At 40.8% G+C, this 15,272-nt stretch overlaps 2 protein-coding genes and 1 long non-coding RNA gene across 4 annotated transcripts in view; 1 reads left to right on the forward strand and 2 right to left on the reverse strand.

Moving 5' to 3' along the window:
- The window catches only part of LOC309392371, a 36,267-nt gene extending 32,861 nt beyond the window's left edge, over positions 1–3,406 (reverse strand). Inside the window, exon 1 of the long non-coding RNA XR_014175432.1 lies at positions 2,250–3,406. This is a non-coding gene — a long non-coding RNA (uncharacterized lncRNA). The remainder of the gene's footprint in view (positions 1–2,249) is intronic.
- The window catches only part of ANKRD1 (ankyrin repeat domain 1), a 39,310-nt gene extending 25,069 nt beyond the window's left edge, over positions 1–14,241 (forward strand). For both annotated transcript variants that reach the window (XM_081953538.1, XM_081953537.1), the window contains exons 3-9: positions 3,638–3,775; positions 3,867–3,974; positions 5,275–5,373; positions 8,538–8,636; positions 8,779–8,877; positions 10,117–10,215; positions 13,316–14,241. In XM_081953538.1, coding sequence (XP_081809664.1) covers positions 3,638–3,775; positions 3,867–3,974; positions 5,275–5,373; positions 8,538–8,636; positions 8,779–8,877; positions 10,117–10,215; positions 13,316–13,426 — 753 coding nt within the window. In that variant the 3' untranslated portion in view covers positions 13,427–14,241. The remainder of the gene's footprint in view (positions 1–3,637; positions 3,776–3,866; positions 3,975–5,274; positions 5,374–8,537; positions 8,637–8,778; positions 8,878–10,116; positions 10,216–13,315) is intronic.
- Positions 8,885–15,272, reverse strand: part of RPP30 (ribonuclease P/MRP subunit p30) — a 36,241-nt gene continuing 29,853 nt past the window's right edge. Inside the window, exon 11 of the mRNA XM_081953540.1 lies at positions 8,885–10,197. Within this exon, the coding sequence (XP_081809666.1) occupies positions 10,193–10,197 (5 nt within the window). The 3' untranslated portion in view covers positions 8,885–10,192. The remainder of the gene's footprint in view (positions 10,198–15,272) is intronic.

The following is a 15,272-nucleotide window of genomic DNA, read 5'->3' on the forward strand; positions in this document are numbered from 1 at the left end:
ACACAATTAAAAACAGCAAGTAGCAACCCTGAACAGTGGAAACAAATTAAATGGACACAAAATGGATACAGTAGTAAAAGAAATTGGCAATCCACCACTGAACCAGACCTTGCGCCATGAAGGACTTTATGTGTTACATTACATATTAATAGTGGCAGCCGAACCAATTGAAAAATGTATTGATTCAGCCAAATGAGCCATACATTTGCTAGAACATGCTCCTGCTTAGTCCTTCAAAGGTAAGATCCGTAGATGAGTAAGTGGCAACAAACATGATGCATTTATGAGTTACTTGAGAACCGTTTAGGAGTATGTTGCCTCTGCTTTAAATACAAGCTGACACATCCTTCGTACAGGGTAGCAGCTCAAGTGACTTTTCACGAGGTGTTAATGAGTGTGACATCAAGTGACAACCTGTTCCATAATGTATAATAGTTATTGCACCAACAACCCCTTCGCATCATTTCTTTTGGAAGTAATTCTTGATCGACTAATTTCAAAATGCATCTTTACTACAATCTCTCTCTCCCTCCCCCTTCAAACCAGTCGTGATTCCTCATGACTGCATAGACAAGTCCACGCAATTTTCTTAGCAGAAATTGCTTTCTTCTTATGCCTGAGAGAGAAGGACTGCCTAAAGTCACTCAGCTGGCTTTGGGCCTAAGGCAGGATTAGTCCACACAAGTCTCTCTCACTTTATAGCCTAACACCTTTAACCAATAAATCAAACTGACTCTCGACTCTCCTTTTAGATTCCCTCAAAACGCTACTCTTATCACAACTTTTTATACAGTGAATTTACCCGTGCAATCAAGTATTCAACCTTCTAATGTGTTTAGTGGAGTAATGATTAGCAGTACAGATCAGAGGTGGGTTCCTGCCAGTTCTAACCTCTTCTATAGAAGAGGTTCCACAAATCTACAGTGCCGTTTAGCACCGGTTCCAGCTCCCTCCCACCACCCGTCCGGACCACGCTTGCCCCACCCACCGCTGACTGATTGGCTGGCTCACCAATCGCCCCGCCTGCCTCTAAGAGTCCTATCTAAACCTTAAAGTATTAAAGCTGTCAAGTTTGAACACCCCTGGTTTTTTTTCTAAAGGGTTAGGGGTGCAAGGGTCTTGTAACTTGAAAGCTTTAAGACTTGCGTGCTTCAAATGCCAGAGTTTCTGAGCCAACATTTTGGCTGCTAAGCAAGACCATTGTTAAGTGAGTTTCACCACATTTTACAAGTTGGCCACTCCCACCCAGTCACATGGCCAGCAAGCCACTCCCACAAAGCAGGCCACACCTACAGAAGAGGTTCTAAAAAAATTTGAAACCCACCACTGGTACAGATGTACAAATATAACTATTACACGATACATTTTGTCCAACATTTTCTTTACTGAGATCTCAGGAAGAAAGTGACTTGCAGAAACAAAACCCTTAGCTGTTTTCTACTTCTCAAGGCTATTTTCTCTGCACGCCTACTGATAACGTAACTTGTAAAATCAGCACTGAGTGGGTCTTTGGTGCTCTCTGAGCTTTCTTGCAGACGTTTTATTAACCTAACTAGGTAATATCATCAGTGCTAATAAGGAGTGCTGTTTGCTGTCAGTTAACTTGCCCATGTGTGGGTGGAGACGGCCTTAGAAATTCTTCAGTTGGGCTGTTTACTGATGGCTCTTGGGCAGTTTCTTGATTGGGGCATTGTTTACTTGACTGTTGGTCTGTTATTAACCTTGGAGTTAATCTGTGCTGATCTGGTTGCTGATCACTGGTGGAGAGGTGCTGGAGTCTTGTTTTTGTTCTCTTTTGGGCTGATTGATTGTCTCTTTTGCTTAGTCTGTAGATGTTGTTAATGTATACAGTATGTGTCTGTTGATGGCTGATTTGTCAGAGTGCCAGGCTTCTGCACTCCTGCACATCAGCTGGACACCTAAGCATATGGCTACTGAGCTTAAGTAACTGTTCTATCCTCGACCTATGACCGGTCTGCCCTGCCTGACAGCTAGCAACAGCCAAGTCGTGCCTGATTGGCTAAGATACGGCTTGGCTGAGCACGGGCTGTTTAGTTCGTTCTCATTGGCTGCCCTGCTTGACAGCTCCGTATAAATAGCTGTCAAGCAAGGAAGGTGCTGAATCTCTCCTGTAAATAGTTCGTTTGTGCCTGTTGCAAATAAACCACTCTAATTCACCTCAGACGTGTCAAGCCTCATTCCTACGCTTAGTCTACAATAAACACAAATAAAAATCTTAGTAATTTCACCTGTGTTGGAAGACATGTCCTTCTGGGTTCAGTTCCAAGTAGGGAAAAAGACACCGGATCCATGGAAGTTGCTTGGAAAGAAGGTTTTAATGGACAGGACCACATGGTTTGAGGTCCTGGGGAAAAGGAGGATCACACGCCTCGCAGATGTTGAGGAAGGAAAAAGGGCGAGATGCTAAGAGTCCCTGGGTTTTATGCCCTCTCTGAGCTCCACCTTATGAGCTTCCTGTTCCTGTTTAAGAAATGTATTCTGATTGGTGGTCAGACTCCCAGGGGGTGGAAGTCATAGCTAGCTTTGTAGGCTGTCTGTGTCCCAGGATTGCTTGAGCCTTTGCTGGCTGATGTAATCTTCCCAGGTGCCATGTGATGAGATGGGTAGAGGGCTAATCCTACCTTTGTTGGATCTTGGGTGAGGGCATTTCCCCACAAATAGACCTAGCTATCTCTTTTTCCCTTAAGGACATCTGCTGTGGGCTATTGAGAAAGGTGGGGGCTATTAAGAGTGAGTCTACTTCCTGCCTAAAAAAACATGTCTCTCCACTTCTCATCTAGGGAAATATCAAACACTCTGCCTTTTCAATGTTTCCTAGGATATTTCATTTTTCTTGGAGGGGGTTGGGTGCTAACTTCCTTCACCTATCAAAACACAATTAAAACTGATGCAATCATTGGATTCCTTTCTGGGAGTTGAAGTCCACAAGTCTTAAAGTGGCCAAGTTTGGGGACCCCTGCTTTGGGGAAATGTGCTCATTGAACACTATGAGACTTAACAGCTGTACACTGCTCTGAAGCGAGGTGGGGGGGGAGATAGGGAGAGTAAAAAGCTGCAGACCTGGGGATGAAGGCTTTCCTCTTTTTAACACGGTTGGTAACGCTTGAGATTTCTTGTGAATCCTATGTTAATAATTCTATATTGTGCTTCTTTTGGGCTATTAGGCCTGCAGCCATCTTTCTTTTGAATCTTTGGCCTGTCACACTTTCTATTATTTTACTATGCCTTTTTCTATTGTGGGAAAAGGGAAGGGGGGATTGTATGGAGTTAGATGCTATGTAGCCAAAACAAAATTCCTTTTAGAAAGCCAAGGTCATTCTTTGTCTCTGCACCTCTGCACCTGACTGGAACTGAATGGGTGGAACTGCCAGCATGGCAGTGGAAAATTGGATCATGTGATGGGCTTGTGGGTGTGGGGGGAAGATCTTGTACTTTCAACTGGGTGGGAAAACATGGAAGCTTTCAGATTTGGGTTTTCCCAGATGTGCCAACATGGCTCTCTTAATAAATTGGAACTTTGAGCAATACTTTGCCTTGGACTCTGATTTATTTTTTGGATGCTGTTTGGACCCCTGACACAAACTCTCTTACTGTATTGTTCGTTCCTTTTGTCCAGATCAAGAAAAAGAAACTAGAGGCAAGAACAAAGCTTGACAATTTGGAAGACCTTCAAAAAATCATCACTCTGAAGAAAAGGAAAAAAGTGAAGAAGGTCAAAATCCCAGCTGAGAAGGAGCCCGAGCAAGAAGTTATAGTACGTTCAAGCGACAAAGTATTTTAATTTCTTCTGTTCTGCATTTAGTGGCATCTCCCATTAACGATGAGCTCTTTTGATTCTATCTCAGACAGGAACTGTAGATGTTCCCACGTTTTTAAAAGCCGCCTTGGAGAACAAAATGCCGGTAATTGAAAAGTATTTAGTGGACAAAGGAGACCCAGATGCTTGTGATGAGGTACATTGGCTTTGACTGATTTCTGTACTATTTGTTTGATCCTAATTGAACAGTTTCCCCCCAAAGGATACCAGACGCTGTAGCTTAATGAATCATTGCCTTTGAAGCATCCTAAGCGTTCTACCTCCAGTTTTCAGGTTTTTCTGGGTAGGGAGGCAACAACTTTCAAAATAGTTTTTAGAGGGTCATTTTCTTAGAGTGTAATCCAGTCTTTCTTCCACCATCACTGCGGAAAAACAAAAGTCTGCCTCAGTGGTGGGATTCAAATGGGCGTGGCTTTGTGGGCGTGGCAGAGGAAGGATACTGCAAAATCCCCATTCCCTCCCCACCCCACTAACCTGCTTTCCAGCTCAGTTCTCCTGTTCAGGGCAACAAAAGAAGCTCAGCTGGGAGGCAGTGGGGGCGGGGCCAGCCTATTTGCCAGTTCTCCGAACGACTCAAAATTTCCGCTACAGTTTTCCAGAACCTGTCAGAACTGGCTGAATACTACCTCTGGTCTGACTTAAGCATTACATCCAGTAGCAGTTCAGCAGTTCTAAGAAGTTCCACACCCATTTGCACTCTTCAGGCGGTCCTGAGGGCCCAGATAAATTTTCAAGTGCTTCAAAGGCTCTCAAAAAGAGTGCTAATAACCAGATGACTGTAAATCCTTCCATTTCCCAACATTCAGTCAGAACTGAAGAAGCTTCTTGGATGGGAAGCGAAATATCTTCAAGGAAAAAGAAAAAAAGTCCACTTGCCTCTTGAAAAAGCACGTTAGCAACTGTCTCTGTAGACCAGGAGTGTCCAAACCTGGGAACTTTAAGACTTGTGGACTTCAATTCCCAGAATTCCCCAGCCAGCCATGCTGGCTGGGGAATTCTGGGAGTTGAAGTCCACAAGTCTTAAAGTTCCCAAGTTTGGACACCCCTGCTGTAGACAGTTACATCCAATATTTAATATTTGTCTCTCATCCCTCCCGCCCTCCCTCCCTCCCCTCCCCTTCTTAGTAATTATATGGACCAAATCTCTCCACATCTTCCAATGTTGCACTTCTTCTTTGAGTTGTTCTATGCTCTGGCTGGTGTCATAAACACACACACACACACTCTAGGTGGCAATACTTAGTTACTATCAGGCTCATCAAGAAAACTGAACAGTGTCGCCTCTGCTAGTACTTACTGTATATGGCCACCAGGAAATCTGAAGACTATAGATTAGAAAAATCACCAGGAGAAAGAGGGAGGGAGAAATAATGCTTTAAAAGTAAAAAGAGGCAGTTGGTTATTATTGATTGTGCTATCTGTCTTCCACCTGACAGTACAAGCGTACAGCCTTGCACCGGGCCTGCTCACAAGGACATCTGGAAATTGTGGAAAAGTTAGTAGCAGCTGGGGCTCAACTTGAATTCCAAGATATGGTAAGCAAAAACTCTGCGCACTTACACTGTCCTTCAGATTGATTCTCACAAACATGTAAAGGGCCTGAAAGAATTATGAGAACGAGAAGGAGCCCGTTTTGCCTATCCATTATTATTTTTAATAGGAGTATGCTAACACAAGGAAAGAGGCAGAATTAACATGTCATCTTGTCTCATACATGCCTGTTCTCCTTGTGTCATATGGTGGTGGTGGAGGTGTCTTTAAAATTAACTTGACTATGAATGAAGCCACATCAGAAATCTGCTCCATTGAGAGTGTGAAGTAGAGGAGAGGGGTAAGGAAAGAAGAGAGGGATAGGAGAGAGGGCGGGGGGTGGGGGGGAGAGGAGGAGAGAAAGAAGGAGTGGAAAGGGGAGAGAAGAGAAGGAGATGGGAAGGGGAAGTAGAGAAGGGAAGGATGACAGAGGGAAGAAAGGAGGTAGGGAGGAGGAGGAGAGAGGGAGAAGAAAGTGATGGATAAGGTACAAATATGGTGTATGGAGAGCAGAAGAGCCAAGAATTGGTTTTGGGAGTTGATGGTAAGATGAATTGATGTAAATATTTAATAATATAATACGATGTTGGTTATGTAATAGTATACATGTGGTTATTTGTTATGAAAATGAAGAAATAAAAAACTTTATATATATATATATATATATATATATATATATATATATATATATATATATATATATATATATATATATATATATATATATATATATATACACACACACACACACACATACATACACACATACATCTGCCTAATATGTAATACAGCCCAGGTTCAAATATATATACATCTGCCTAATATGTAATACAGCCCAGGTTCAAATCCCAGTAAGGATATGGTTAGCTGATGAGAGCTAAATAGCTTGAAATAGATCTATACTAGTCTCCCTTTATTTATTTATCAGCACAAATACAACACAAATATAAAAAGGCAACATTAAAAATATGGTTTTCTGCCTGGATGGTCTCCTGGAGTGAGCAGAAAGACAGAAAAGGGAAGCAGTGTGTTCCCTCCCATATTTGGGCATACCAGAGGTTGTGACACAATACATACATGCATACATACATACATACATACATACATACATACATACATACATACATGCTGGTTTTGTTGTATTCGGGTCTTTTCCCGTGTAAGATTGAGATTGTTTTGGCCAAGACAATCTCAATCTTACACGGGAAAAGACCCGAATACAACAAAACCAGCATACCTACACCCGTGAAAATCTACGAAAACATATATATATGTTATATATAAGCCATCGAAATAGAGAAACACCCCCACAACATGAACAAACGTGAGGATACCTCCCGCCTACCAAACATCTGGAAACCAGCCCTAGCCAACAAACGAACACCACCCACCACCCAAGCCGTTAAAATACAAAACAACAATGCACACACAGCCTGCACCAATCAGCACCAATCTACCAATCATGATACAACCACACAACCAATCATTCCACTTACTGAAACAAAGCCAGCACCTCATCCCCTCCCACCAAGACTTACAGAAAGACGGCAGCTCCGATCACATTTTAAGCCCACAGCTTGAAGATGGCAGGTGAGATCCTGCCGAAACATTGCAAAGACAATCTCAACCTTACACGGGAAAAGACCCGAATACAACAAAACCAGCATACCTAGACCCGTGAAAATCTACAAATATATATATATATATATATATATATATATATATATATATATATATATATATATATATATATATATATATATATATATATATATATATATATATATATATATATATATATATATATATATATATATATATATATATATATATATATAAAGAGAGAGAGAGAGAGAGAGAGAGAGAGAGAAATATAGATATATATATATAGAAATATAGAAATATATATATAGAAATATATATATAATGTATATATTTCTGCTTCATTCATATTCTCAATCACATCAAGTAAACTTTTGTAGACAACAAGCCCTCCTCTCAGGTTGACTTTCCAGTTGTCATGAAGAAGAGAGCAGGATAATAGGGGGTGTGAGTTGTTTGGAGTGGGGCCAGCAGATAAGGCTCCTCCAGCCCTGTTATTCATGTTAGCAATGCATGCCTCTGGTCAGATGTAATTGCTTAAGGGGACTGTTGTTTACTGCACTGTACAATTCATAAAAGGGGCTTCATGATAAGTTGCCTTCTAAGGGTATGCTTCTGCTGCAATGATTTACACATGACTTTCTCAGCATCCATGCCAAGTTATGCTCTTCTGGTCAAGTGGAAGGGCTTTCTGACCTACTGCCTTTCTGATTAAATTAGTACAAGAGGAGTTAGTCTAAAGGGGGACTGCAGCTTATTAATAAAATGCATGTTTTATATAGAGAACTAGATGACATTTACTTTTGACATTAGGAACCAATACAGGTAGTCCTCGACTTATAACACTTCACTTAGTGACCATTTGAAGGCACTGAAAAAAGTGACTTATGACCATTTTTTTTTATACCTATGACCATTGCAGCATCTCCATGGCCGTGTGATTTACATTCGGATGCTTGAAACTGACGCATTTATGATGGTTGCAGTATCCTGGGGGTCATGTGATCACTTTTTGCAATTTTCTGACTAACAAAGTCAATGGGGAAGCCAGATTCACTTAACAACGGGGTTACTAATTTAATAACGGCAACGTTTCACTTAACAAAGGCGGCAAGAAAAGTTTGTAAAAACGGAGCAAAATTTAATACTTCACAAATTTCTCACTTAGCAACATACATTTTGGGCTCAGTTGTGGTCATAAATTGAGGACTACCTGTAGCTACTGGTCAAAACAGAAAATAATAACCCAGAATAAAGCTGTGCTTATGTTCCTCAATGAATGCAACTTAATCAAGTCTTGATCGTTAGGAATTACTGTTTATATGCAGGAGCCACCATGATCTTAGAATCATTTCTTAACTTGTTGGCTTGTATCCAGAAAAATCTGGATCTTTTATTGAAAGATCTTTCAGTTTTAGTGAATCTGTAAGTCCAGGAAGCTGAAAAGTTTTTGCCAATCGAAAGGATAACCAGCCAAGAGTCTGAATACCTTTAAAACAGGTCTATGCTTTCATTATTCCTCCATTATTGAATCTCCTGGTCTTTTGTTTTGCTTCTTCTGCTGTAGCTCGAATCAACGGCTATTCATTGGACATGCCGAGGTGGAAACGTAGATGTCCTGAAATTCCTCTTAAACAAAGGGATAAACAGAAATGCCAAAGACAAGGTATTTTACAATAATTGTCCCCAAATTTTGATTTACGGAAGATGTGAATCTGGAACCTGCTTGTATGAAGTTCTTTTCTCCATCCAAGTTTATTGTCTGCAGTTATGGATAATGCTTTTTTCCACTTTTTCTTTTCCATTAGTTGCTCAGCAGTCCTTTGCATGTGGCAGTAAGGACAGGCCAGTATGAATGTGGAGAACATCTCATTGCATGTGAAGCAGATCTGAATGCTAAAGATAGAGTAAGTATATCATCTCCTTCCTTGATAAGGGATAGAGTAGGTGGGGTTAGAATGCCCATCAGAAGGCATATTGAACAAGAAGGACCTGGTATAATGGTGGCTTTTTGTGCTTGTAAAAGTAGACTCAAATATAGAGGAAGAGAGGCTTCTCGTGCTACTGAATAGTGTCCCCTGAGTACCATGAATAGAGGTGACCATCAACAAGACATAACCACTTTCTATATTTTATGACAAGGGCCATGAATTTTTTAGTACAGGTACAACTTACAACTGTAACTAAGGCCAGAATTGCGATTGTAAGTCATTGTGACTGGAAGCAAAGGGGGTTACTATCATGTCACTAAATCTGCTGAATAAGGAACTAAATGTCTGAAAGTGAAGATGTTTTCCCATATCTCAGTCTGCAGCCTGACCCAAGCCCATAACACCCCCCCCCCAAAAAAAAAGGTATAGCACACCCAAAATAGTACAGGAACTAAGCTTATGACCCAACTTGTTTTTAGGTATAGAAAATATTCCCTTCGCTCTTTGTCTAGATTGCATGCCATTAGTGAATAACTCAAAATTTCTGAAGCTGATATTAGTTTACAGAGAGTGTTTAGCATAGTGATGCAGGCTAAGTAAGTGATGCATACCTACTTGTTCCCTCCCTTTAGGAATTCTAGATATTTAAGGAATGGCAGTGTTCTTTTCTATCAGGATAACAACAGTGTTTAGGATGCCTTCTATCCGGTCATTCCAACTCAATGCCATGATTTCATACCTCTGAAAAAAAAGCACCTTAGAAATAACAGAATTGGCAAGGACCTTGTAGGTGATTTAGCCCAACGCTCTGCCCAACCAGGAGACCTTACACCATTTCTGACAAGTGGTTGTCCAGTCTCTTCCTGAAAGTCTCCAGTGATGAAGAACTTCTGAAGGCAACTTCTGTTCCATTGGTTGATTCTTCTCACCGTCAGAAACTTTCTCCTTATTTCTAGGTTAAATCTCTCCTTGATCAGTTTCCACCCATTGTTCTTTGTCTGACTTTCAGGTGCTTTGGAAGATAGGGTGTCCCTCTCTTCCCTGTGGCAGCCCCTCAAATATTGGAACACTGCTATCATGTCACCCCTGGTCCTTCTCTTCACTTAGATAACAGCTTTCGGTTGCAACATGTTGATATCCTTTGTTGAGCATTGCCAATATTGTTTACGGTCAGCCTCCAAGTCTGTCATATTCAATTTTCCTTCCTTCTCCTAGGAGGGGGATGCTCCGATGCACGATGCCGTGAGATTAAATCGATATAAAATGATTCGACTCCTGATTCTCTATGGGGCTAACCTGAATGTAAAGAACATTGTAAGTTACTCCATGTGCAGGTTTCCCCCTTCCCCCACTGTTGTGAAACTGAAGTCACGTAAAAGCTCTGAGTTGGAATCAGACAATATGAATGCACTGAAATCAATGTTATTTATAGTAACTGTGATTCAGTTGAATCTCATGGCTTTTACTGCGTCTATTTTAAATATGATGGATCAAGCTCACAAATTGCAAATTACATGTCAGATTATACGCATTACTAACAAACTGGAAAATGAATGCATTACAAGGCTTCTCTCCCCCAAAAAAACCTTCCTACTGTTTTCAAATATTTTCTTCAGTTGATTTTTTTTGTTCAACTGATTCTAATGCAGGGGTGTCCAAACTTGGGAACTTTAAGACTTGTGGACTTCAACTCCCAGAATTCCCCAGCCAGCCATGCTGGCTGGGGAATTCTGGGAGTTGAAGTCCACAAGTCTTAAAGTTCCCAAGTTTGGACACCCCTGTTCTAATGTTATAATCCAAAAAGACAGGCTATTTCAAAGATGGAATTCAATGCTATAGTTGGCCTACGACCACAGTTGAGCCCCAAATTTCCGTGGCTGAGCGAGACTGTTGTTAAGTGAGTTTTGCCCCATTTTACGACTTTTCTTGCCACAGTTGTTAAGTGAACCACTGCATCTGTGAAATTAGTAACACGGTTGTTAAGTGAATCTGGCTTCCCCATTGACTTTGCTTGTCAATAGGTCGCAACAGGTGATCACATAACCCCGGGATATAGCAACTGTCATAAATATGAGTCAGTTGCCAAGCATCTGAAATTTTGATCCTATGACTATGGGGCTGCTGCGGTGGTTATAAGTGTGAAAAATGGTCATAAGCAGGGGTGAAATGCTCTGAAGTCTGCTACCAGTTCACTTTGCATGCACATGCGAAGTGAACTAGTAATGCCTGAACCGGTAGCATTTTTTTACTACAGGTTTGGGCGAACCAGTAGCAATTTTTATTACCAGTTCAAGCGAACTGGTCCAAACCAGTAGCCTTTTACCCCTGGTCATAAGTCACTTTGGTCACTAAAGGAATGGTTGTAATTCGAGGACTACCTATATTTTCTGGAGGGAAGCATAGGATAGATTTCTACAAGAGCATGGCAGAATTTGGGCAAACTATCCCAGATGTAGGGTGCAAAGAAACCCCTTGCCTAACCTTATGAATCTATTTGGCTTTGAAGCCGAAAAGGTGTATCAGAAGAGATGTGGATGTTTGCTTCTTCTGTTATCACCTCCTTAAAAAAGCAACCCTTTTCATGGTTCATTCCCTGGAGAAACATATTTGGAGAACCCAAAGGTGCTTTTTTCAAAAGGCAACTTGACTTTCTTGTTTTTTCTTTGAAGAAGTTTCGCTTCTCATCCAAGAAGCTCCTTCAGCTCTGACTGGATGGTGGGGAATGGAAGGATTTATATTCCTTGCAGACAGCTGGTCATTATATATATAAATAATTTGTTATCGTAGATTTTCACGGGTATAGGTATACAGGTCTTGGCGTATTCGGATCTTTTCCCATGTAAGATTGACCGTATCTTGGTGACGTTTCGATGAAGTCACACTCGTCATCTTCAGACTGGTGCCTTTGGCTTCGTGCTTGTGCGAGAAAAACAGTGTGCTTTGGCTTCGTGCTTGTGCGAGAAAAACAGCAGCTCCGATCACGTTTTGCTCGCACAAGCACGAAGCCAAAGGCACCAGACTAAAGATGACGTGTGACCTCGTCGAAATGTCGCCAAGATACTGTCAATCTTACATGGGAAAAGACCCGAATACACCAAGACCTGCATGTGTGTGTGTGTGTGTGTGTGTGTATCTCTCTATCATCTATCTTTCTATCTATCATCTATCTATCTATCTATCTATCTATCTATCTATCTATCTATCTATCTATCTATCTATCATCTATCATCTATCTATCTATCTATCATCTATCTATCTATCTATCTATCTATCTATCTATCTATCATCTCTCTATCATCTATCTATCTATCATCTATCTATCATCTATCTATCTATCATCTATCTATCTATCTATCTATCTATCTATCTATCTATCTATCTATCTATCTATCTATCATCTATCTATCTATCTATCATCATCTATCTATCCACATACATACATATATACATACATACACACACGGTGCCACGGTCCCTTTCTTCCTATTTGATGTCCTTCTATATTTCAGTGCCTCACTACCTTTCTAGATTTAAACAATTATGCAAGTCTGTCTCTATAAGGGTAATATAAGTAACTGAATAAAATAGTTTAAAAAATGATTAAGTAGGCAGGTTTATGAGAAAACAATTAGACTTTCTATTGGATACTGATGGTGGGATCTGGCTTGGCCATCTGAAACAGAAGATACTCTTTTGTGGTATTTTGGTTAGCTGTAATAAAGATATTATATTTATTGTGGGTTTTGGGTGAAGTCCGTGTGATAGATGGAATAAGAGTGGTGCGGCACCCTAGAGGTGGAGCTCCGCACTGGCGACAGGAAGGGCATCTGGTCAGTGGTGGGTTCCTACTAAACCAGTAGTGGTTTGGCGGCCTGCCGAACCGGTTCTCCCAGTGGCACCCTAGGTGCCACCATCTTGTTTTTTGTTCTGTGCATGCACAGAACAATTTTAATTGCACTGTGCATGCAAGTGCGCTGCGCATGTTTATGCAGCACGCTTAGCGTACACACAAGCAAACTGGCAGTACTGCCTGCCAGAACCCACCCCTGCATCTGGCCATTAAAACACTCTCCTAGACCCCATTCAGTTGCCCAGGCTCCCCCCCGCAAGGGATTATGGGTTGTTAAGTGATGATGATGATGATGATGTGCGATAGATGGAATAAGAATTTATGGCAAAGCTACAACACATATGCTGGAAGCACATTCATTGTTCAGATTGAATTCCATATTAGCATGAATTCTAGACGTGTGAAGCACCTATCTTCTTGAACATGTTTATTCAAATCCTGCGACCAGACCGCTCTCCCTCATTTTTGCCCTACAAGAAATCGATCAAGTGAAATAAAAATAAAGGATAGCAAAAATCGCATTCCAAGAAGCCTAACTGCATTTTCTTGGCTGTCTTTGCATAGGAAGGGAAAACTCCGATGGATCTTGTTCTACAGTGGCAAAACGGCACCAAGGAAGTCTTCAATAGCCTGAAGGAGAACACTTATAAGAATTCTCCCATAGATACGTTCTGAAAACCAGATTGAAAGCTTCAGGGAATGACCGTTTCTTTGCAGGTGGCACCACTATCAGCGAAAAGAACAATGTGAAGAAGAATTCCTGGATATGTGATGCCATCTTTGCCTCATCGAACTAGTGTTTTTTTCCTTTGGAATAAGTCTGAGGATAAAAGGTTCAAAAGCACGGCTTGAGTGTTACAATTCCACTAGTTTCAAGGGTTTTTTTTTTAATTTATTCCTATTTATATCTTGTATTCCATTCTTCCCTTTTTCTTGGATATAGTTTCTTTGGCTGTTGTTTCTCTGGTGATCTTTCAAATCGTCCTGTTGATAGTAGAGTTGTAAAAGTGATAATCAGCCAGGAGTATTTATACAAGGCAATCACGTTTCTGAATGTATTAGCAGCTTCACAACAAGCTTCTCTCTTCCCAACTTAACCCCAACATAATTAATTTTTAGGTGTCACCCAACATTTCTGCTGAAATTGCTATTATCAGAGTAAACTGTTAAAGCCAAAGAATGGGGGCTGGAGAACAGAGGTATGGAAAGAAATGACATTAGAAAGGAACAGCGGAAGTAGAATGAAAAAAAGGAACAGATCTGGTTTGTTTTAAAGTTTATTACGAAGAGTAGACCAGATTTACTCAAAATAGTGGACAATGAACTACGAAGTTCAAAGTGGAATATTGCGTAAAGGAAAGTGTTGAAGTGAAGTAGAAGAAAATGCAATTATTTTTACATGCTCGGTAATGGAAGAAAAATTCTGTATATTTGTATGGCTTTTTATGTACATTTTGTATTAAATTCCCTTTAAGATTTAAATAAGAGAATGGTTTGTTCTGCCTGAATACTTTACTTATTTGTCTGAAAACTATGTTCCATCAGCTAACAGAAAAATGCTTAAGTTACATGAACAAAACCAATGGTGGTGCATTCGTAATTAAAGTTTAAACAAACCATGGCTAGCCACGATAGCTACTAAATACTGTTGTTTGCCTCTCATAGTGAGTGGTAAAAACCCACAGCAGTTTTGAATGGGTGATGAATGAAAGCAGACGGAATACAAGGCGAGTCACCACTAATCAGCGTGAAACCAGCAATACAATACAATACAATAGTAGAGTTGGAAGGGACCTTGGAGGTCTTCTAGTCCAACCCACTGCCTAGGCAGGAAACCCTATACCGTTTCAGACAAATAGCTATCCAACATCTTCTTAAAGACTTCCAGTGTTGGGGCATTCACAACTTCTGGAGGCAATCTGTTCCACTGATTAATTGTTCTCACTGTCAGGAAATTTCTCCTCAGTTCTAAGTTGCTTCTCTCCTTGATTAGTTTCCACCCATTGCTTCTTGTTCTACCCTCAGGTGCTTTGGAGAATAGTTTGACTCCCTCTTCTTTGTGGCAACCTCTGAGATATTGGAATAATGCTATCATGTCTCCCCTAGTCCTTCTTTCTCTTAAGCTAAACATACCCAGTTCCTGCAACCGTTCTTCATATGTTTTAGTCTCCAGTCCCCTAATCATCTTTGTTGCTCTTCTCTGCACTCTTTCTAGAGTCTCCACATCTTTTTTACATCGTGGCGACCAGAACTGAATGCAGTATTCCAAGTGTGGCCTTACCAAGGCATTATAAAGTGGTATTAACACTTCACGTGATCTTGATTCTATCCCTCTGTTGATGCAGCCTAGAACTGTGTTGGCTTTTTTGGCAGCTGCTGCACACTGCTGGCTCATATTTAAATGGTTGTCCACTAGGACTCCAAGATCCCTTTCACAGTTACTACTACTGAGTAAGGTATCACCTATACTGTACCTGTGCATTCCGTTTTTGTTGCCTAAATGTAGAACCTTACTCTTTTC

This window comes from Natrix helvetica, assembly GCF_964273705.1.
Source record: "Natrix helvetica genome assembly, chromosome: 5".
In the NCBI taxonomy this organism is placed as follows: Eukaryota; Metazoa; Chordata; class Lepidosauria; order Squamata; family Natricidae; genus Natrix; species Natrix helvetica.